At 45.3% G+C, this 23,359-nt stretch overlaps 1 protein-coding gene across 6 annotated transcripts in view; it reads right to left on the bottom strand.

Moving 5' to 3' along the window:
- The window catches only part of Mbnl2 (muscleblind like splicing regulator 2), a 153,505-nt gene that overhangs the window by 83,961 nt on the left and 46,185 nt on the right, over positions 1–23,359 (bottom strand). For 5 of the 6 annotated variants that reach the window (XM_038309832.1, XM_038309828.1, XM_038309833.1 and 2 more), the window contains exon 2: positions 20,248–20,870. In XM_038309832.1, coding sequence (XP_038165760.1) covers positions 20,248–20,421 — 174 coding nt within the window. In that variant the 5' untranslated portion in view covers positions 20,422–20,870. Of the gene's footprint in view, positions 1–20,247; positions 20,871–22,705; positions 22,803–23,359 lie in introns of all 6 variants that reach the window. The other variant, XM_038309829.1, reaches the window with a different exon arrangement.

The following is a 23,359-nucleotide window of genomic DNA, read 5'->3' on the forward strand; positions in this document are numbered from 1 at the left end:
AGACTGATTTCCTTTCCGCTAGTGAAAACCTCCATCAGAACTGATTTGTGAAATCAGGCCAGGGAGCTGGACCAACTTACAGGGTTTCTTTTCCCTGGGGCTAAGGGAGAACACAGTACCAGGTGGAGCCTGGGACAGCACTTCCTGTGGGTAACTCGATCTTCCTGTGCCACAGCACCTCAGACACCAGGGTGACCTTATCCTAAAAGGGCCCCGTGACATCCTGCCATGGGTGTCTCTTATTCTGTCCCCTCTACAGGCCACAACATCAGTCAGTTGTCCAGTCTGAAAGCTGCAAGGCACCGTGAGGTGAATAGAAACCACACAGCTCTGGAACTATCTGCAATCTTTGATCTGGACCCAAATGCTGTGTCTTACTTACTTATGTAAGTAAGATTCATTAATGCCAGCCATTTCATCTAATTGAGATTTTTGAGTCTTACCCATTTTTATTTTATCTGTATGGGTGTTGTGCCTGCATGTGTGGCTGGCACCACGTGCATGCAGTACCCATAGAGGCCAGAAGAGGGTATTAGGTACACGTGGTACTGGAGTTAGATGGTTGTGAGCTGACAGGTGGGTGCTGGGAATTGAACCAGGGTAATCTGCAGGAGCAGGCAGGGGCAGGCAGGGCTCTAATTTTCTTCATCTGTAAAACAAGGCTCTCAAGTCTAGAGATGCACTGAATTAAATATTCCGGATACATATTACTGTCTGTGTTTGAAAAATCCCTGTCTCATCTCATTACAGAAGCCTCCCTGGAGCCTTTGGGTCCCAGTCATGCCCTGCATTCTGAAGCCCCTCTTAGCTTAACAGACTGACCTCTGACTTGCACACGTCAACTGCCATTGGTATTCATTCATCTGACACAGACATCTTGCTGAGTCTATTAGATGGGGGTCTCTGAAGGGGAAGCTAGTGCCAATGGTAATTCTAGCTTACACTCCAAGTCCTCATTAAATCTGTCATTGTTAGGAGTGACCAATCTGTCTGTGGGAGCTGAGGAATGAATCGGGAAATGCTGGTACCGGTAAGGTTAGTGGCAACCCACCTTTTATTCCCCCCTTTCCTTTCTCCCTCCCTCCCTCTCTCCTTTCTTTTCTTCCCTCCTTTCTCTTCTCTCTTCTTCTTTCCTCTCCCTCCTCTTCCTCCTTCTCTTCCTCCTCCTCCTCCTCCTCTTCTTCTTCTTTTTGAAAATGACACACAGTTTCTTTGTGTAGCCTTGGCTGTCCTGAAACTAGCTCTGTAGACCAGGCTGGCCTTGAACTCACAAAGATCTGCCTTCTTCTGCCTCTCCGGTGCTGGGATTAAAGGTGTGCACCACCACCACCCAGTTCCAATTTCTTAATGGTTATTGTGTGATGTTGAGCAGCCAGGCTTTGGAACATTTCAACAGGAGTTAACATAGAAGTACGAGATTCAAACATTGTGCAGCTAAGAGGAAGGGAAAGGCAATGTAGGAGAGTCAACTGGAAGATCAGATGGGCTGCACAGAGCTGCACCACTCTGAACTGAATCAGGCCGGAGCACAGGCAGGTGAAGATAAATAAATCCAAGTCCTTTTGTGATACCTTGTCTCATTATCACCTTAGACTAAAATTTCATGTGCCCCTCTGTTTTCTATCTATGGCTATGGGAGAAAGGAGAGCTAGTGACTTACCAAATACATTCTCTTTTCTTCCTTTTGCAATCCAGCTGTGGTTGTATGAATGGTCACTTTGCTAGAGCCTGGATTTCAAACCCTAGCTATGAGGGAGCATCCTCTGGTCGCAAGAATGGCAGAGCCATTCTTATCTGGCAGACAGATAAGGAACCAGGGCCTTTATTATGTAAAAGCCAGTATATGTTCTGCGACAAGAGGGGAACAGCTTCCTGTTTCTTCATCTAAGGCCTACAATTAAATGCTATGTAACTGCTAGACCATCCCCTACTGACATGGTAGTAGCTATATGAACACAATATAGCTATTATAAAAAATATGTAGTTATAGCTACATGCTTTTTATATTTTAAATACAAACAGATCATAGTACACAAGACAATGCAGCAAACTGTTCATTTTTTCTAAGTAATATGCCTTGGCATTCTTTTCTGGCCACATAAATATACATATGCTGCAAATTATAGATAGATACACAAACAGATATATAAAATTGGAAAAATTTGAACTGTCGTGATGTGGGATTCCCCTCTGTATGCTGTGGTTAATAAAGAAACTGTCTTGTGCCTGCACAGGGAATAGAGGTAGGTGGGGAAAACTAAACCGAATGCTGGGAGAAAGGAGGCAGAGTCAGAGAGAAGCCATGGAGTTGCCACCAGAGACAGGCATGCTGAAACTTTGCTGGTAGGCAACAGCCTCATGGTGATACACAGATTAACGGAGATGGGTTAAATTAATATGTAAGAGTTAGCCAATAAGAAGCTAGAGCTCATGGGCCAAGCAGTGATTTTAAATAATATAGTTTCTGTGTGGTTATTTTGGTTCTGGGCAGCCTGGATGAGTAAGCGGCCTGCTGCTACACTGTCACAATATTGATGAGCCATGTTTTGTCTAGTCTCTCTCTGGTCTCCTTCATGTGTCAGTTATGTGACTGTGTCCACTTCTCACTGTTCCGTCCTAATGCATGAACGTCCACACGCTGCCTCTTTGTAGACACATACATGTATTTCTCTAGAAGTGAGATGGATGAACTGAATAGAAAGAACACTGGATGATAACAATGTGTTTACAATGTTTTCCTACTAGCGTAAACCAGTTCCTACTTCCATGAAGACGTAAGTCCACAGTTCCATAGGAAACTGGAAGACTCCATTTAACACGGCCTATTAACTGTCTTCACATTTTATTCAGTATATAGGAAAATAGAAAGAAGACATTACCAGACAGTGAATCAATATTTTTTTAAACAGAAGTAGCTAAAATGTTGTACTCCAAGGGACCCAAGCTTCCAACATGGTGAAATCACTTGAAACATCGGGATGAGCACCTGATTTCCAACCCCGCCCTCTCATTTCTCAGGACAGGAACTGTAATTCCCTTTTTTCCCTAATGCTTTCCCCTCAACCATGCAGACACACTGTGAGTTCTTTGCATTAGGGTTTCCATCGGAGAGCACAGGATACACCTTGGCATCCACACCAGCTCAGAAGGACCTTGGCATCCACACCAGTTCAGAATGACCTTGGCATCCACACTAGCTCAGAACGACCTTGGGCATCCAATCTGGAGGACGAGCTACCCTGTGCCAGTAGGTTAGCGTTTGCAATGTGGAGAAGAAGCTCCCACAGCAAGGCACCTACGACCTGTCCTGCATCTTCTGCCACAATCAGGAGGGTTATCAGTACTCGTCCCTCCTCCCCGCTGTACCAGAGGCTTGGATCTTCTGAGCACACACTGCTGTCCTGTGAACAGAGCCTTGCTGGTTTTGGACATGAGAGTGACCGTGAACTTAGAAAGCAGCCCTGTGAAGAAGGAGACGGCCAGTTTCTGTTCCCCAGATGGGAAGAGAGCACGATTGACTCGCTGACAAGTCAGAATCATCCTGGCTTTATCACATCGAGCACAGAATCTTTTAGACAAGGTCAGTACTTAAGATATCCTTATGTTCTGATCTCGTGGCTGCCTTCCTTCCAGGTGCCCGCCCTCGAGGAACTTCTATTTTAGGAGCGGAGATATACTAAGATATAGATTCATTAATTAACTCAGAAGTTCAGTCTATGATCATCACAACGGGAAGCACTCAGACAGTCATGGTGCTAGAGAAGGAGCTGAGAGTTCTACATTTGGATCTGCAGGTAGCAGGAAGCGAGAGAACTTGCTTGACTTGAGTATTTGAAACCCCAAAGTTTGCCCCCAGTGACACACTTCCTCCACCAAGGCCACACCTCCTCATCTCTGCCAAGTAGTGCCACTCCCTGGTGACCAAGCATTCAAATATATGAGTCTATGGAGTCTATTCCTAAGCAAACCACACAGTCCCCACTTGTGACTATTATCCACAGAGCTGAGGTTTGGTTGTTGTTGCTTTATTTTGATTTGTTTTAATTTAACATCTTCCAGAATTCTATGAAGAATCACATGTAATACATCAAAAAGGCTCCACCCAGTCCACCACATCTTGTATCTACTCAGTAAGAACAGCTACAGTTATCACTGTTTTCTTCGCCTGTCCTGTTCTCTCCTTTCCAAAAGGATTTTATTTATCTGCATGTTTACTTATTTATGTGATCATTCATCTGTTCATTATTGCGACTATAGCATTACAGCATTTTCTTTAGATGTGGTTTTTGGCACTACAGCTTCTAGGGAAGACACACAGAGCCACAGTTTCTTGGAAACGGGAGGCCAACCGAAGCATGGGGCAGAGCCTCTGCCTCCTCCGTGAACTACAGCATGTCCACTGAGCAGCATCTCATTCTGCACTACTGCCTCATGGGCCAAGGGTGGTCCTCACCAGCCTCACTCTTTAAGTGGATGATGGGACAGGGAGACATGGAAGATGCTGGAGACAAAAGTGGAGCAGCTGAGGACACGTGACCTCGCAAGGTCTCTGCATTGCCCTTGAATTCATTTCTACCCTATTCCACCAGTGAAGTCCAACGAGACATTTTCCCTGATTCCTCAAGCCAGAGTTCTCTACCCCCCATCCACGGGCCTCTCTAGGACACACTCTCCTCACTGATAACCCTCCTGGTACCCACTACCCTCTCTGACAATCACTTGATACCCATCTCCATATCTTGTCAGACTGTCTGCAGCTTGCGGCGATCTCGCTGTTGGTGCCTTTTATCCACAGACAGAACCTGGCACACACCGGGCCCTCAGTCAATTCCCACTAGATCATGAACACACAGGTAAGACCTCAGAAAGCCAGCAGGGCAAAGGGCCTGAGATAAGGCTCGGGCAGAAAATGAATCGGTGGAAGAAATAAAAAAGCAACCCTGACCTTCAAATAACTCATATTCAACGGAACAGGAGCCCAGAAGCAGACAGAGCCCCAGGATGGGCTTCCTTTTCCCATCAGAGAAAATGAAATTGGACCCTTGTCCGCTGAAATCCACTTATCTGTCTCTTCATCCAGTTTATGTCCGACCAATTAAGCGAGGCCACTGTTTAAATGGCAGTGGGTTTAGTTCACGTCACAGTTTGTCTAGTTAACCTTTCCAGCTCTGTGCTTCATACATCATTTCAGACCAACGTTCTAGAGCTCACTCGCCTGCCGCTTCAGCTTTCCTCATTTTCTAGTATGTGGATTGAGATTCCCGAATAGACCAGCTTGACTAAAAATAGCATTTGTTCCTCTTAACAGAACCCTTGGCAGCTAGCTACAAATTTAAACGGTAAAAGAAACCTTTTGATAGCATCATTTCTACCGCCTTATTCAACCATAATTCTATTAATGATGAATCAGTGATGGGCCAAAAATAGATACATGCAACCTTCTATAGCCAGTTAATATATTAAGCATCATGTCACTTAGATCCTAATGTGAAGAAAAAAAAGCTCCTCTGGTTGGAGGTGGGGTGGTTTCATTAGAATCTTTTTATAAAAAGCACCTTGAAAAAACTTCCTGATAGTCAGACACCAATCTTGTTCTTTTCCTTTGTGTATATATGATTTAAAGGTTAATAAGTAATTAGGAAGAACTCACATCCCCAAATTACCAATTAACATGCCATCATTTTCATTAAAAATGTGATTAATTATATCGTTGCACCAATGTCTTGAACCAGCTAATAAAAAGTTACCTAGAGCAGTTCTAAGTCTCTCAGGGACAAAGAAATGACTCAAAAATCAATCTCTTTCTAAAACCACAATTTGAGAGATCTCACAAAGGAACGGAAATGAGAGTCTCAGTTATTTAGCCTGCATGGCCTCTGACAGGGTTCCACGGTTTCTCTTACGTACTGAGTCATTATTACTGAGAAAACCTAATAAGATATCTTGGCAGATGTTTCATGTGGAAGTATGGCAAATCATGGTTCTTTGGTTCCTGTAACATGAAACAGCTTGTTTATAAGTGAGATCAAGCTCTTAAACGATCCAGATATGTTTCTTCCGTTTCCTAGGAGACCATGAGTGCAGAGTTCTGACTGAAGCCCATTCTGCATTAAACTCTGTTCTATACCTTAAACGCTGGCGTGAGTCACGGGTTAAGTATTCACACGATTTCAAAGTTGAAGAGTTCATGATGCAACTTGTACCACCAGCCCCAAAACTTGTCTAGATAGAACCGTCTTTAACAATGTTGCAGGTTCACTTGCTGCTTTCCCAACACTGCCTGCCTGGACCAAAAGTATTCCGAATGGGTGCATGGTGGCTCAGCTGTAATGGGTGCATGACGGCTTCGGAGAATGGCTGGCTGGTGTTTGATAAACATTAGGACTGTACCAGTCACGGCTCAACGCCATTTTGATATATAGCAATCTCTAATGAGAATCTTTGTCAGGATTGAAACAATGTGTCGTGAGGAACCACACAATCAACTCTCACAAAAACCATTTTCTGATGCATGGCGCAGATTATTTACTGGTTGCTGGGCAACCAAATATTTCAACACTGACACCAGAGGAAATATGTACTGCCAAGCTGGGATCGGTCGCTTTAGCAATTAGCTCTGCATGGAATTGTCTCCTCGCACTCCCCCACCCCCGGTGTAGAACAAACTTAAAAGACACTTGATCCAAAAATCAATCCCAGGCATCTACTTGAGCAGTTCCTGAGACCAGGACTTTCAGCCCTGAGGCATGCTCATCCACTTCCTTCCCACATTGAGCAAAGATGTATCTATCTTCCTACAGATCTTTGGTTCCATTCCTCACAGATTCCAAGTAGCCCTTTCTCCTAAGATGCCAGCTCTAAGTATCTGGAGTGAGCTCTCGTGCTTTCTGATTCTTTCTTTCTCTGGGGTGAGCATGTGCGGCCCAAACCACCATCTCACACATGTTCTCATAGGGACTGTTCTCCCCTCTTCATGAAGGACACCATTGTTCCTTCAAACTGTTCGTGGCCGGGACTGAAGGCTGCTTGTTTAGCGTTGCAGCCAGTGACTTCCAGGCAGTAACTGAGGCTGACGCAGGAATAAGATGTTAGGGGGTGTGCGCAGGTGCTTGGACTCTTTGTTGTTGTTGCTAACGTTGACTTGGAAAATGCTGTATCTGGGCTAACATAGCTATGTGTTTTATTTGAACCTTGGAAGGCAAACGGAAGCATCCAGCAGGATATACACGACGGAATTATATGCAATGGAAGCGGTTTCAGAGTCTGCGATGAGAACATATGCTTGCTAAACCCGACCATGCACTGAAATCACTGGGGGAAACACATGTAAACGGAGTCCTGGACTGCATTTCTGGATCTGACCAATAGGCAGCAACAGCATTGGGGGAGGCTACTGACATGTAATCCACGCATGAAGACCGAACTTTTAGCTCAGCTGAAATCTACTCCGTCCATTAAGTTTTCTTCCAGGTCCGTTATTTGATGACTGTTGCTGCTAATGTATCTATCTTTTCCCTTGAAGGCCTGCTACTAATGATGTGTATCCAATAATCTGACATGCAACAATGAACTGTTGACAAGCTTTCTAGTCTGTGTAAAACACCAGCAGATCAATGAGCTCCATCTCTTTGGGTGCAGTCCTCTCACCTGATACAATGTGGCGCACAACCCATCCTGCAGGTGCTGATAGAAGGGCCCAAACAAGCATCCACAGGTGCCTCAGACTGTGGTGTGGTCTAGCACCACTGTACCGTGAGTGCATGATTAATGACTGTCTGTTGAGTCAGAACCAATTCCAATTTTAAATGTCAAATTCGAAGAAAGGATGTTCACAGGAGATAAAAGCCGATGTAATAAAGTTGGAAATATAGAAACGGAACAAGATACATGAGGAAAGTACCCCCCCCCCAAAGGCAGTAGTTGTATGCTCAAGTCATATAACTTCTCACGAATGATACGCATAAACTAAACCAAAGGTCATGTTCATATTGAAGTCAGGTAGGACCTTAAAAACACCAAGAGACCAGGGAAACACTCAGCACAGGATGGCACAGCGCCACTCCACGAAGAGCTGGTGTTAGAGACGGAAGAAAACGCACATATAAGAAAATAAACAGAGGTGTTGAGATACATTTTAGCGCTGCAGCTCTTGAGCTGGTGTAGGATGCCAGGATAAAAGATTATGAGCATAAAGTACTTGAATTACTTAAGCTTGAGCGAATGAATGACTGACACACTGGTATGTACAGCCTTGTACCTTCTGAACAGGAAACACGTTCCTTCTCGGGTGTCGTGTGTCATGAGCAAACATCAGTTTTTATCTGCACCAAAACCACTTGAGTGTGTTTCTCAAGTAAAAGATGTAAACTTCTTGTCGTCATGATGAAATGTTAGAAATGTTAGAAATTAATAGTGCGACTTGAAAATGCCCCAGATAGCTTGCATAGTTTAGAAACACCTGTATAAGCAAGACGGAGAAAAAAAAATATCACAAATTTGAGAATGTTATCTAACCAAAGTCTGTGAGGTATGGCCAAAGCTGTTTTATATAGTAGACATGGTTTAAATAATAAATAATAGAATTCAGTAAATGTTTCAAATAATAAAGTTTGGGCAGGACTATGAATTCTACTTAGAACGGGGCAGGGGGCAAATAAGAAAAGAAAACAACAAGGATAGAATTAAATTTTAAAATCTTAAGAAGAAATAACTGTATCTTTTCTAGAATTGTTAATTAAAACCAAACACAAATTCTTCACATAGTATAAACATCACCTTGGGGGAAAAAAAGCCACAGATAGTATTTAGAAAGAACATTGACTTAGAAGAGCAAAATTAATTCTTTGGGGTGATAAAAGTTGAAACCTTGAGAAAAAAACAATAATTGTAGGAGATTTGTAAACCAAGATGAACTTAATGAAAAGTTCTAGAAAAAAATAAAGAAATTCAATTATTTACCAAAAGTGATCTGAACTGGAAACACAGACATCTGCAGATCTGGGAGGGCATCAAGTGGCTGAGGGAGGAGTTTTGATCCTGGTCATAATCTTTTAAAAATGAGTTTGAAGCTGGGCGGTGGTGGCGCACGCCTTTAATCACAGCACTCGGGAGGCAGAGGCAGGCGGATCTCTGTGAATTCGAAGCCAATCTGGTCTACAAGAGTTAGCTCCAGAACAGGCGCCAAAGCTACAGAGAAACCCTGTCTCAAAACCTCCCCCCATCAAAGAGAGAGAGAGAGAGAGAGAGAGAGAGAGAGAGAGAGAGAGAGAGAGAGAGAGAGACTGAGATCCAATAAGCATAATCTAGGTTTTTATTTATGACTGAAGTTGGGAATTAGAATTTATTCTGAGAAATAAAAAAATCAAGTAGATGCCAGCATGGTGACACACACCATTAATTCCAGGACTCAGGAGGCAGAGGCAGGCGGATCCCTAAGATCGTGAACAGGCTGGTCTCCAAGCAAGTTCCAGTACAGCCAGGACTACACAGAGAAACCCTGTCTAGAAAACAGGAAGGGAGGAAGGGAGGAAGGAAGGAAAAAAATCCCAACAAGTAGAACTTTCTGTTTGAAGCATCTAAGGAAGCAGCTGTAGGACAGATCAGTGGTTAAGAGCTTTCTTTGTTCTCACAGGAACCTACACTTGGTTCCCAGCACTCACATGGGGCAGTTCACAACCAGCCGTGACTCTAGTCCAGGGCTCTCTTGTGGCCTCTGCAGACACCCACACACCCAGAAACAGAATAAACAAAACTTTTAAGATGTGCAAAGGGTGCTCAGGAAAGAGTTAATACAATTCCAAATGATCTCATGCTCCGACCAAGGAGGAACTGAAAACAACAGAAGGCTTCACGTACAACAGGCACTTTGAGCCTATGATCAAAAGGAAGACTGTGAGGGACACGCAGTGAGATTTAAGTCTGCTGAGATATAAATCACATTCTCCAAGGCTCTACCGCTGATACTCAGCATCTGGGTGAACGTGGAGACCACTTCTTTAGAGACCACCGAGGACAAAGCGAGCAGGAGGGACGTAAAATTTTGCAAAAACACAGCAGAGAGCATAAAATGAACCCTGGTGTGCACCTCAAACACAGTGTGAGTCTACACACATCTGGTTTGCATCTGCCACCACCACCCAGCCAGGGGCACTGCCATGGACTTAAAGATCCAAAGATCCCCATACCAACTTTTTGTCTGCAATGTCTTCTGCAACTCCCCCAGGTGGAGCAGCCTTCCACAAGGCAAACCAGGGCCCACTACCCCTGCATTCAAACCCCAGTGCCAAACAGAAAATATAAAGTCCTACCTGGTTTGGCGCCTACTCACTGTCTAGGCTTCTTGTTCCCATGCATTAGTAAATACTTCCATCCCATCCTGGCCACTTCCTATTTTCTGTACCTGGAAAGCCCCTCCTCCCTGGGCATTCTCCTCCTCTCAGGGTCACAGCTGCCAAAGCAACACCCTGCAGGCAGCACCCTAGCCATCTTTTCCTGCATAACCTTGTCCCTAACATCACGGCACTGCTTCAACTGGAATGCCTGCTTCTTTTCCATCGTGGCAGCAGGTAGGAAACACAAGTATATTTTTGTAAGAGGAGGAAACCTATATCCCATTTGCTTGCATGTTGCCCCACATAGAATGACAACCCATGAGGTCAGCAAACTAATTTCCAACGCCTGGCTCAAGGGCATTCACACTGTGGACACAGTATTTCAGGAATGAATGGTGCCTTTGATAAGTTATGGTTATTTTCTTTGTTAAAAAGTAAACCGAGGGACAATAAAAGCTTAAAGAGTTTATTTGAACAAAGAGCAATTCAGTGGCTGCGCGCTTCGGATTGGTGGCACTTGGGCTCCCTTTTGCTTTCCATGAGGCCCTTAGAAGGGGTAGCTGGTGCTAAGGTTTGCTCGTTTGCGAATCAAACAAAGTCAAGGTCACACGAGGCTCAGCTGTCGCGTCTGCTCAGCAGCTATCGGGGCCTGGTGTTCATTTCAACCCAGTCTGATCTTGTGCCGCTGCTGTCATTGTTTCTCTGAAAAACTGTGCACTCCAGGAGAACAAGGTCCCCGGCTTTCGTTCAGGAACGGAACACAGGACTTGGCACATAGCGGGGGCAGAATGTTTGTTTGTAGACCACTTGAATGAATGCAGGTGTCTCACATTCTCCAGGAAGGGAAGTTTGTTCCTGGCCTCACATTCCACTTAGAACACGCTGGCTTGACTGGAACTCCTCATTAGGAATGCTGCTTCCCGGGGCTTTCCAGATGTTGCAGCTTCGGTGACAAGCTGGGCGCCCAATGGGAATGGAAGCAGGGCTCTGTGAACCAGGAGCCTCCGACAAAGCCTGCAGACGGCTAATTTTAGATCCCAAGCATCTGGGTCAGAGCCGAGTTTCACGGCACGTGTGGAAAGGACCTCTCTCTAGTGTCATTAATGATTGCTCCTAAGGGCTAGGAGCACTTGAGGTACTCCTTTATATGAGATTTGAGCCTGAACCGGGTGGCTATTTAATAACAACGTACAGACACGGTATTCACCACGTGAGCTTCCTAGTTTTTAAAAGGATGGTAAATGTATCTTTCGGGTGGGGTGGGGATGCAGGTGCCATGCACACATTAGTGGATGAGAAAGTCTGAGATCAGCACCAAGTTTCACGTCTCAGCCATTGTTTGAGCTTATTCATTAATTTATTTTGAGACAGGACTGAGTCGCCAGTCAGTCTAGTAAACTCCTGCCCATAAATGCATGAATGAATGAATGAATGAATGAATGAATGAATAGAATGGTCCTGTCTCCACTGTCCTCGTGTTAGGATCACACATGCGTTAACATCGCAGCTGTCTTTCCATGGGTGCTGTGAATTGAACGTAGGTTCTCGTTCTTGCACAGGAAGCCGTAAGCCCACTGGATCATCTCCCCTCTGGATTATCCGTGTGACTTAAGCGGCCATAAACACTCTTCCCGTCAAAAGTCACACGCACCATTCTTGTTTCTAAAAGGCATGTTCTGGGAAGATGATCATAACTTCAGTGAAGTTTTGAAAAGTCAGAAGTTGACGCTCTTGATTTAACTTGGAAGGATTTTCTAGTCCACTGTCCTCTGGAGATCATCGTCAGGAAGGCTCAAGGTTCAGTGTGGGTGGACAGTCTCAAGTTGTCAGAAAATGGTCTTGTCTGCCACATCGCTCCAATGCTAGCCAGTCGGGCAGGATGGCAAAGAAACAGACCAACACCTACTCACTCCCCACTTGCTAATCCTAAAGGTCAGTGCTCAAGGGGAGGATCAGTCCTCAGAGTATCGGTGCCGCTCCTGGCCATGACAGTGCGGAGAACCAGTAATGCACACTGCACTGTAATCTCTGAGCCGGAAGGAACCGAATCAAACCGAGTGGAAAGAATCTGAGACTTGCCTTTGGTAGGGTCAGTTCATGTGAAAATTGTGAGCTAGCGGAAGTTCATTGCTGGCGTAGCCCCTGCTGAGCCAGCCTACCCTCCACAGCTCCAGGGCTGTGCCCCCGACATGGTGTAGAGTTGGCCTTGTCTGACAAACACATTCCATGTTCCAGCATCTCCGCAGCGAAGAGAGGGGTCCAGGGGTGTCTCCCATTTTAAAATGGAAGTTTGCTTTTTTGATGGGTCACACTGGCCTCAGTGGCTAACAGAAAAATGACCAAGGAACTTCTAAAGTCCTCTCAAGTAGCAGGGATTTTGAAAAATTAACAGAACCCTTGCAGCATGTATGCCATGAAAGAGAAGGCTTATGATGGGGACATTCAGCGCAGGCTGTAGGGAACGTCAGATCCCAGCCCTTGCATCTACAGGGCAGTGCTCTTTAATAGGAGCTGGCCATGGACAAAGAACTCTCTGCTTTTTCTTTTGCCCAGGCAGGGCACTAAAGAAAACAAAAACAAAAATAAAGTCATCTAAAGATAATGACTCTATAAAAGAAAAGAGAATTATGGCAATTAGGGAAACAAAAAGAAAACCTAAGACTTTAAAAACAACTTCTGAACTGACTCTAACTTCATAGGAAAAACAGAGGTCACTGTTCTGGTTTCAGAACTGACTGGTGAAGAGTCATTGTCAAACACCAGCTTCAGTCTGTAACGAGTTGGAGGAACTTTAGAGGCCACCATGGTGGTCCAAAAGGCCCCTCCCTGCTCCCCACCCGTGTGTGTGTGTGTGTGTGTGTGTGTGTGCATTACTGAAAATCAAGCCTAGGGCATCCTGTGTGCTGTGCAGGCATTCCACCACTGAGTCACAAACACAGCTTTTAACTGACATTTGTGACAAGTCTCCATGTGTCCTGCCTATTGGGACAGCTACAATGGCTGAACATGACCCACAAGTGTCTTGGGGTGTCAACCAAAGAATCCTACTGTGCAGAGCCCCGGGACTGGTATTTTCCATAAACTACAAGGAAAGTTGGGAAGCAGATAGCCAGAAAGGTGATCTGAATTTTATCATAACAGTTTTAAGTTCAAGATTTCAGGATATATTTCTTTATGTATTTCTGGGATAGAAGAATGAGATCCCTATCTCATGGTTTTACCTCCTAGTGAAGAAAAAAAAAGACAAACAGAAAACACCATGTAAGGGTAAGTTCTGAGCGGGCTTTGTGGGTAGGCTGTGATATTTAAGTTAATGCCACACTAAAATGAAGAACGATCCCAGGCAAGCAGGAGAGCTGATGAAAAGGTCTTGCAGACCAGGCTCTTGTGACTGGAGAATGCTCAGGGAAGAGTGACCAGTCTACTGGGCCAGACATACAGCACCGTTCAGATCGTGTGGATGGAAGGCACGGAACACAGTGACAGACTCCGTGTTTGGCGGTGCCCAACTCGCGGCCAAGGTTAGCGGACTTCAGAGGACAAGCAAGGCAATCTGCCGAGCGAGGCGGAACACTTCCTCCAACCTGACCTGTTAGGACTCCAGCACCTAGGATTAGCTCACGGATTGCCACGTGTAACCAGACCGCTGGCTCTTCAAGGCACCTGGACCACAGCACAGCAGCAACAGCTGTCCCTGCCCTTCCCGGGTGGCAGCTGTCATCTTCAGAGACTGTGCGTTCTGCAGCCAACGTCCGCACGTTCTATCAACTGTCCAGTCTCCGTAGCACTGAGAACGGAAACACTGGTGTGTGTCATCTCTCTGGTTTCATTTCAGTTGGCGGTGAATGACCAAGAATGAGTGAATGAATGAATGAATGAATGAACGAGTGAACCCTTGGTATGTATGGTGAATGGACATCAATATGTCCACTGAATATTAAAATGCCTAGATTCCCAAGTCCTTCTATGAAATGGTGTATATATAGTATGCGTGCATCAAACACCCATGTCATTTTTTAATACTGACATTCTATACTTATATATACTCATCCCTGGCATGCCCCAGATATCTCGTGGAATGCAAATGTTAGTTAGGCACACACCTGTGACATTGTGTTGTGTCATTGTGGGAAGGACAGGTATAAAAGTCTGCATGGGTCCAGTTCAGAAGCATTTCAAACTTTCCACCCCATGGTTACTTGAATGCCCCTGTGGCTAAGGCAGGCTAAGGCAATTAGGCTTGAATTAGAAGACTGTGTTTGTTTGTTTGTTTCTGGGACAAAGTATGTAACACAGGCTAGCTTTGAACTCATTATGCGTCCCAAGCTGTCTTTAACTTTGCAACTATCTTCCTGCCTTGGGCTCCCAAGTCTTTAATTATAGCATTCAGGAGGCAGAAGCAGGAGAATCTCTATGAGATCTAAGCCAGACTGGCCTACAGAGTAAGTTCTAGGCCAGTACGGGCTATACAGTCAGACCCTGTCTTTAAAAAAAATCAACAACAAAACAAAGAAAAATATTGCATGTAGCTTGCTTTTTCCTAATAATTCTCTCATGTAATTTTAAAATTTCTAGTATATAAACATGTTTATTCCTAAGGGCTTCCAAATAAAAAAATTTCACTTCAAAGTACTAAACTTACTAAATATGATTACTGTTAAGATAGTAGGAATTCTAAAACTTATTCCAATGGTGTATTCCACAAGCAGAGTTGAGAGGGAAGAGTGGAAGATATCAATTTTGGGGTCACACCTACCTGAAGCCAGGTCCTTTCTCCACCATTTAGAAGTCTGGTGGTCACAAACGAAATGTTTAAATTTTTGAATCTATGCCTACGCATATCACACGGATTTAACCTACTGTCTAGCAAGGCCATTAGAAGGTACAAAGTGGGCTATGGCCAGTGCCATCTGACTGTAATGATTACTACTGAAAAATTTTTAAATGTCTGAGATTGCATTTGTAATCCAGATCAAAACTAGGTACACGGTTTACAAAATACCCAAGTTAATTACTACAAATAGTTAGCCTCAAATTAACAAGCCAGCAGCAATTCAAGCACTTGAGCTTCAGGTCAAAGCCAATTATGTATTTTGACATAAACTTCTCTTTTCATTCTGAAATTCTTACCCAAAAAATGTAAGCCTAAACTGTAGCCTACTGTACCATCAGGTAGCTTCTTACGAGTACCCCCATTAAATAACGAGACCCCTCTCTCTCATCTGAGCATTTAGAGAGAATCGGAAGTAGGAAAAGGCAGGCATGACAACAACCCACGCGGCTGGAAAGAGCAAATGGTTCGTCCGTTTATCAGTGGGGCCTGTTCTTCCACAGCCACGCCTGTCTGGAAGTTCCTGCTTTTAAACGCTGCTGTGTTACCTGCATTAGGGCCACAGTCCACAGTCCACATGCTAAGTATTGTACAGCTTTCCGGAGCCCGTTGACAGAGTACACACCCAAAGTGGAACCCACCCCATACTAACAATCATACACAGCAACCCTGATCGAGAAGTTGGCAAGCTTACACTTCCTACCATTCGACATCTATTATACACGACACCGTTCTAAGCTCCGGGGCACCGCAGCAATCTTAGCAGATGCTGTGGTGATATTTTGTTTGTGATCTAACAAACAGAGTTTGCCTGAGGATCAGAGTGTAGAGCTAAGTCACTAGTGAGCCACAGGGGCCAAGCAGTGGTGGTACACGCCTTTAATCCCAGCACTCGGGAGGCAGAGACAGACAGATCTCTGTGAGTTCAAGGCCACCCTGGGCTACACTAGACTGATCCAGTCTAAAAGAGAAACAGAGTTGGGTGGTGGTGGTTTTCACTTTTAATCCCAGTACTTGGGAGTCACAGGCTTTAAATCCCGACACTTAGGGAGGTGGAGACAGGAAGGGATATAGCTGGGCCCAGAGAGGAATATAAGGTGGGAGGAGACAGGAGCTCAATGCATTCAGTCTAAGGACTAGAGACAGGATACCCCATCCGGTCTGAGGAATTCATAGAGGGAAGAACGACTTGCTGGCTGCTCTGTTTCTTTGATCTTTCAGCTTTCACCCCCTACTATCTGACTCCAGGCTTTTATTATTAAAGCCAATTAGACGCAAGCCCCATCCTAATGCAGCTTTGATTCCCACAGAATAGAGGAAGTAGGTGGGTGAGATGCCAGTAAACAAGAAGGCATCAGAGAGCCCAGAAGGCCTAGGGACGGGAGTGGCATCCCAGGCCTGGTGCAGCTGTCAGAAAGCCTCACTAACAACTGCCAGGCTTTAGAGAAGCTGCTGAAGGACATGCGAGGACAAACTGCTCACAGAACTGAAGCAAGAAGACCGAAGCAGAGCAAAGGGAGAAACCGACATCCAGAAGCAAAGCCTGCTGGGTATGCTGAGAGGAGCGTGAAGACCTAGGAGGCCGGAGTAGCAGTCAGAGAAGCCAGGGGCTGATGTGGGATGCCGACCAGTCTCTGACCAGCCAGTGATCTTGCAGGAGGTGAAAAGTCACTCAAAGGCCCTGAACTGGGAGAAGCGACCTCCAACTGGGCTGCCAGAGCATCACACGGTCTTCCCTGGAACTAGCACTTCTGTGTATGTGTCTGTGGGGTGTACGTGTGTGTACTCGTGTGTGCGTGTGTGTGCATGTGTGTGCGTATGTGTGTGTGTGCATGTGTGTGTGCATGTGTGTGTGTGCGTGTGTGTGTGCATGCACTTGAGGGATGCCAGCGTGTGTGTGTAACTTGACATTTTAGCTAGACTGACTGTCAAGTGAGCCCCAGGGATCTGCCTGTCTCCGTCTTCCTAAAGCTGAGGTTACAGAACCACAGGGCCATACATGAACTTGGCTTTCACATGGGTGTTGGGGATGTGAATTTACCACTGTAGAGATAGCCATTTCCCCATCCCATTAACTAATTTTTATTTAGAAAGGTAATAGCTAAGGTTCCAAAACTTGTCTAAACAGTTTTCTCAAGTACTCCGAGAATATTTTCAACCAAAATTAGCAATACGAGTTTTAACAGTTGGTTTCCCATTTAAAGGCTGGATTCAACTGTTAAGAAAACCGAAACCCTTAGTCTCAATAAACATTAGAGTTAATTCATGTATTTCTTTCCAGATGTTCCCGTTTGCAAAGTAGTCCAGATGAATTCCTGACAGTTACAAGGAAAGGAATCTGGGCAGGAAATCCCCGAACATGGCAACCACGAGGGAAAGCATCTTAGGGACTACAGAGATGGGGTCAGTTTGTTCAAGGTCAAGGCCCTGGCCGCAGACAGACTCTCTGCCTGTGCAGCAGTCTTGTCCGACTCGGCCTCTGTGGAGTCACCCGAACTCGTGCACCGGTGTTCCAGAACGTGAGGTGTCCTGGAAATCACCGCTGTGGTATGGTGTCAGTTCACAGCTGGACCGGAACTTTCAGACACAACCCCAGCTGCCCGCAGCCTCTTCTCACCAGCCGCAGCCAGGGAACATCGGGACAACGCACGGACAAACGGCACCGTCAGAAGCGTGACGTGTTTTTCCTAAACAGCTTTTATTAAAGCATTTTTATACGTCCCGCATACCTTCCAAACACCTCGGCAAACTATTTTTCAACACTCACAAATTTGTTTTAGCGTGTACTTATGGAAAGTTTAACCATATGTGCAAATATAACAACATGAAAAAAAAAAAGATGTGTGGTCCCTTTATTGACACAGCAGCAGAGATTCCTCTCTGTCACAAATACTCCCATAGTGTTTATAAAACATCTTTTAGCAGATGGCATCAAAATCGCGAATCTTATTATTTTTTTGATGTTGCGACTGATTTGTAGGACTGAGGAGCTACCGCCGCCCTTTAAGGCCATCACCAAAACCAGCAGCAGTTGTGAACACTTGCGGAAGGGAGAGAAGAGGGCGGTGGTACTTCCTGACATCTTCAGCCCAGGGTAGGGACACAGACGTGGTGAGTTGGGCGGAACCTTGTGAGGTAAGAACAGCGTCAACTCTAAACAAGAGGAGGGTGGAGTCAAGGGGATAAAGTAACATTTCTGTAAAGACGTGGGGCCCAAGCCCAGGGACGGTCGCTGAAGGCTGTTCGAGCCTGGGGACAGTCGCTGAAGGCTGCTACAGGCAGCTTCACAGACAGTGCCATCTTGTTTAATAGACAGCTTGGATATTCTTCACCACAAATGCTTTAGGATAGAAGTATTTCAGACTTTTTCCCCCCAGATTTGAAACCTTATTATTTTTCCCTAATTTTGACTACAACTCATCCCATGAAGTCAGATGTAGAATCCCCTACTGGTGGAAATACAGCAGTGATTCAAAAGCCTCATCCTTTGGTGGTCTGAATAAGGGAAGATCCACCTGTGTTAAATGAAAGAGACACGTGGCTTCGGGGGATTAACCCCATCATTGTTTTGTGCTACCTACTTCTCGCAGCTGTAAGCTGTGTGGCCTGTGGTTGGGACTCCTAATCTTAAAAACAAGGCCGCAGAGGGAGCGTGCCAGCGTGCCGGTGGTGGTGCCTGCCTCCGCCATTGCCACGGGTACACGCTCTCCCTGCTGCTGAGGGCCTGAAGTCAGCCAATCATAAACAAGCCAGGGAGCGCAGGGTGGAGGATGAGCAGGTGTTCAGACTGAGGCCCAACATCCCCCTGCGCCGGCTGGCAGCTTTCACGTTCTTTACAGTTTGTTAATGACATATATAACATCCCATGCAAATAAATCACCTGAAGTCCAAGTCCTGACTGGGACCCTTTTATTGTTGTTCATTGTGTTTTCACTAGAATTCTATGTGCAAGCTCAGGTCTTGACAAGGACCTTACAAACTGAGCTACTTCCCTGGTTTGAGACATAATTTTTGACATGAGTTAATCACCTCAAACACTTGAGAATGGGGTCGGGCCACTTCCGTGGCTTCTCAGGAAGGATGCCGAGAGCGTGAGAAATACGTTTGGAGTTTTCCACAGGCAGAAACATTAAGGTGGTACATTACATCTCCAGTACGGCAACGTCATTGTGCACTTAAGACTACCTGAGCCTATCTGGAATTCAGAGCAGCATAATTTTAGGGTTGCAGTAAGCCTCAAAGACAGCTAAGCTAAATCATCCCACATCTTCCAAGTAGAATTTGTCATTGAAATCTTCCATTTCTTCAAACCCAAATTCTACCAAACCCATTATGAAACTGGGGTAGGCCAGCCTCCTGAAATGTTCCCTGTCAGCCAGGAGCCAGCTCTCTGGTAAGGCCCCCTGTGGAAGTGTACTGTCTTAGTCCTGTGTGGCGCACGTCTTTCTTCCTGCACCACAATTATTTGCCGCTGTGCCCTACTTTCCCGCCAGACATGAGCTCATCAAGAGGACATTGGAACCACACTGAGCTCTTTGATGGTATTCCTGACAGACAGTAGGCTCTCCGAGAACACAGTATTGAGTGTGCACTCAGTAATTTCTGCTAGCCATAAAACATTTTAAGAGAGAGAATGAAAACCCTCTCCAGAAGCATTTTAGGAAGGCTCTGGTTGAGAAGGAAAGCTACAAGAAGAGAGACTGTTTGAGACGTGAGTCACAGTGACGGGCACATGGAAGTGACAGGTGTGGCTTCTTCACCTTTATGTAACCCAGAGAAGAACAAACGTGACTAGAACATTTACTTCAATAGCCTGGCTTTCGTGTGAAATCCTTGGGTACCCAAGTGCCATCCCAAACCAGAGATATACAACCATGTATTTTTAATGTCAACACAGATGGGTAAAAATTCATGTACGCCTGGTATGAGAAAGTTTGGGTGACAGCACAACACACACACCTCCCAGCGACCATCACAAAGAAAACAGAACCAAAGTGAACGGCAAACTCTACAGCACGCAATACAAAGTGTCCCCTTGGCAAGCCCAACTCAGCCTGGAGGTGGCACGTAAAATGATTGTCTTACCTTGAGGGAATCAAAGCAGGCGATTACTCTTCCGTTTTCAACCTGGCAACTTTTTGGGGGGTGAGCGAATTTGCATTCTTCATCGGAGCGCGAGCATGTTCCTCTCTGGTACTGTCTGCAGACTTCCAAGGTCAGCCACTTGGTGTCTCTCACTGGGGCAACGTTCAAGGCCATGATGAGAAGGACTTTGGATTCTGTTCCTTTCTGTTAAATGATGAAATTGATCCAAGTCTCAATGACCCCCAAAGAACTACTGTGGAAACTCCCACATGTAAGTCTGAAGGAAAGTGATGAATTCCTTAATGAAGTCCAATCCAGGGAGCAGGGAAGAGACAATTTATCAGCAGGCGGTCATTCGCCGATCAATAGGCCCCACTGGAAGACTGCGAACCACAAGCCAAGCGTGCTCACTGTCATCTCTGGCTCCCAGGGTTCTAGCCTCCTGACTGTTTTGCTGATACACCTCTCCTTGATTAAGTGACTTCAATATTCAATACAATGGCGCTCTTTGGGGAGATATTAGTTCTGATGCTCCCAGCTCTGGGGGATGCTGGAAAACACGCCTCTCAGATCTTCGTATTTGAGCAAGATGGTGTTTTCCTTTCCTTTGTCCTTTTTAAACTCTGAAATGACAGGATTAGACAAGTCAGATGACTTCATCCACTCACAGGGTCAGGGTAAAGCACGTCTGACGAAAACCAACCATCCCATCGAGCAAACAAAAAACCCCACAGGAAGTGAACACAAGAAGAGCGTCCAGAGAGCTGCCGCCAGCAGAAGCGATGCCACAAAGCCCTTTTAAATCCCTAACCTGCAAAACCTAAGACATGGACTTACATCCCAGCTCAGAGGCATCAAACACTTGAGTTATCTACTAAGCTCGGAGCTAGAATTCGTGAAAGCATAGGCTAGACCTCCGAGCTTTCCTGAGTACCATGAGGGAAGGGGAAGAAGGAAGAGGAGGAGGGGGAGGAGGAGGGAAGCACAACTGTGCAGCAGGGTGATCTAGGCAGCAGTCCAAGAGTCAGGAGTGACTCAAACAGATGAGTGTGGCAGGCACAATAATTAGGCCTCTGAAACAATCCCTTCTAATGTGCTTAATCACCAAACAGTGTATTAGAATTGTGCTTCCCAATTAATTTCACATTTAGGCCATTGATTTTATTGTTGGGAATGCTATAATCAACTGTATGGATGTGTCTCTCCTACGAAATGGAGATGATATTATTTTGGATAAAGTATGGGTTCCCTATTCCATGACTTCTTTTGCATTTATCGAGATTTGATGCTGAAATAGGTAAATGGGACCTCCTGAACTCCCGGAACGGGGCTCTCTGAACTCCAAATACTTCTCACTTCTGCTGCTTGCTTGGTGCCTGTCTTCCCTGCAGCCTGTTGTTAGGTAAGGGCAATGCTTTGAGTCTGTTTCCCAGGTGCCTTGGTTCACGGTCTCTATTAGGATCTCAAGAAGTGCTTGTTGAACTCAGAACAGGATTCAAGTTAACTTGAATCAAGTTCAGCTAAGTTTTAGTCGAGACACAACCTAACAGAATCCTCTCCGGGCTGATAGGGTAGTTCAGTAGGTAAAGGCATTTGCTGCCGAGTGTCATCTCTGGGACCCATATTGCGCAAGGAAAGAACTGACTTCTAAGGGTTCTTCTTTGACCCCCACACACTGTTCACAAGCAAAGTTTTAAAATGTCATAATTTTTTTTTAAAAAGTTCTTTTGTATTTAGAATGTGAAGATTAAAAAGCGTACCTACGACAATATCAGAAGTTAAAGTGCAGATGTCAAAGGTCAGCAGATTCCAGTCGCCTTAATTTCCCAAGGATTATGAAGTTAATAACATTAAAATCAAACATTAACAAGGTAAACATGAATAAAAGACTATAGTCTGCAAACTGAAATTGTAGGTGGCATAAACCTCCATAAACATCAGATCAGTCTTGCTCTTCTACAAAGTCACAGCTAAGGGCGCATCATGAAGAAGGGAACAGACCAGTCATGCTGACCCCTTAAGGGAGTTTCTATCAATGGTATGCCACTCACATGACATTGCCATAAACTTAGAATGGGGCTTAAAAGTTCCCACAGCCAAATGAGATCTTGGTCACTTTAACTTCCCAGCACAACGTTCCAGTGGGATACGTTTACACGTGTTTGCACGCTGCTGGTGCAGACAAGCACACTTCACTGCTTGTCATGTAGAAGGGCAGCGTGAACACTCGGTGATCAGGAGTGGACCTGCTACTGTTTTGTATCGACTGTATCTCGGGTCACTTCATAAGACACTCTCTGTGCTAACTAGAAAGTTCATTGCACACGGCATACACGTTTCATAACTGGTAGTGGCAAACATCTGTGTTCAACATCTCAAATATCTGTGTTCAACACTTGAGTGCATCAAAAGGTCACATCAAGTGACGGACCTTCATCACCTGGGCGTACAAGCATACCTTTGACGTTGAGGGTACAGTGCGGTCACCCAGTGGCACACTTAGCGGAATGCATCCCACACTCAGTGACACCGATGGTATTTCAAAACAGCATGCACTATGGAAGTTCAGAGGGCAGCAATTGAGTTGTTCACAAATGTTCCCAGAAAAAGTGAGTCCCCTAATTGATGAAAATTAGTTAACTCTGGGCAAACCAAGCCAAACAGACTTTCTTGCAGTTGGGGCTTTTCCATTCTGGAGAAAGTTGCTATGTCTCTTCACAGCAGAGACCGTGATGGCGTCCTGTACGGTTACCTGACTTCTCCCGGGAGGGTGGGAACTGCGTTTTCCACCCCACAATTCTCTCATTTGTCTGTGAAAGTACTTAGTTGAATGGGCGATATACATGTGCGCACCGAAGGAAACGGGCAAGGATGAAAGCTGTGACACATAGCTAGCTCACTTCAATTATAAAATATTTGAGGGAGCCAAGCAGGTTCCCACTTGTCTGCTTGGCGGTGTCTGTTCGCAACATCAAGTAGCTTAGGCGAGGGAGCTTAAGAAGATGAGTTTAATAACCAAATTTACTCGGCATCAGGTTTCCCCGGCTAGCCTGGACCTGGAGCTTCATTCCCTCCACCACCGCCAAACCTGGCGGAGAACAAAGGGTGGGGG

The sequence above is a fragment of the Arvicola amphibius genome, chromosome 13 (assembly GCF_903992535.2).
Source record: "Arvicola amphibius chromosome 13, mArvAmp1.2, whole genome shotgun sequence".
Lineage (NCBI taxonomy): Eukaryota > Metazoa > Chordata > Mammalia > Rodentia > Cricetidae > Arvicola > Arvicola amphibius.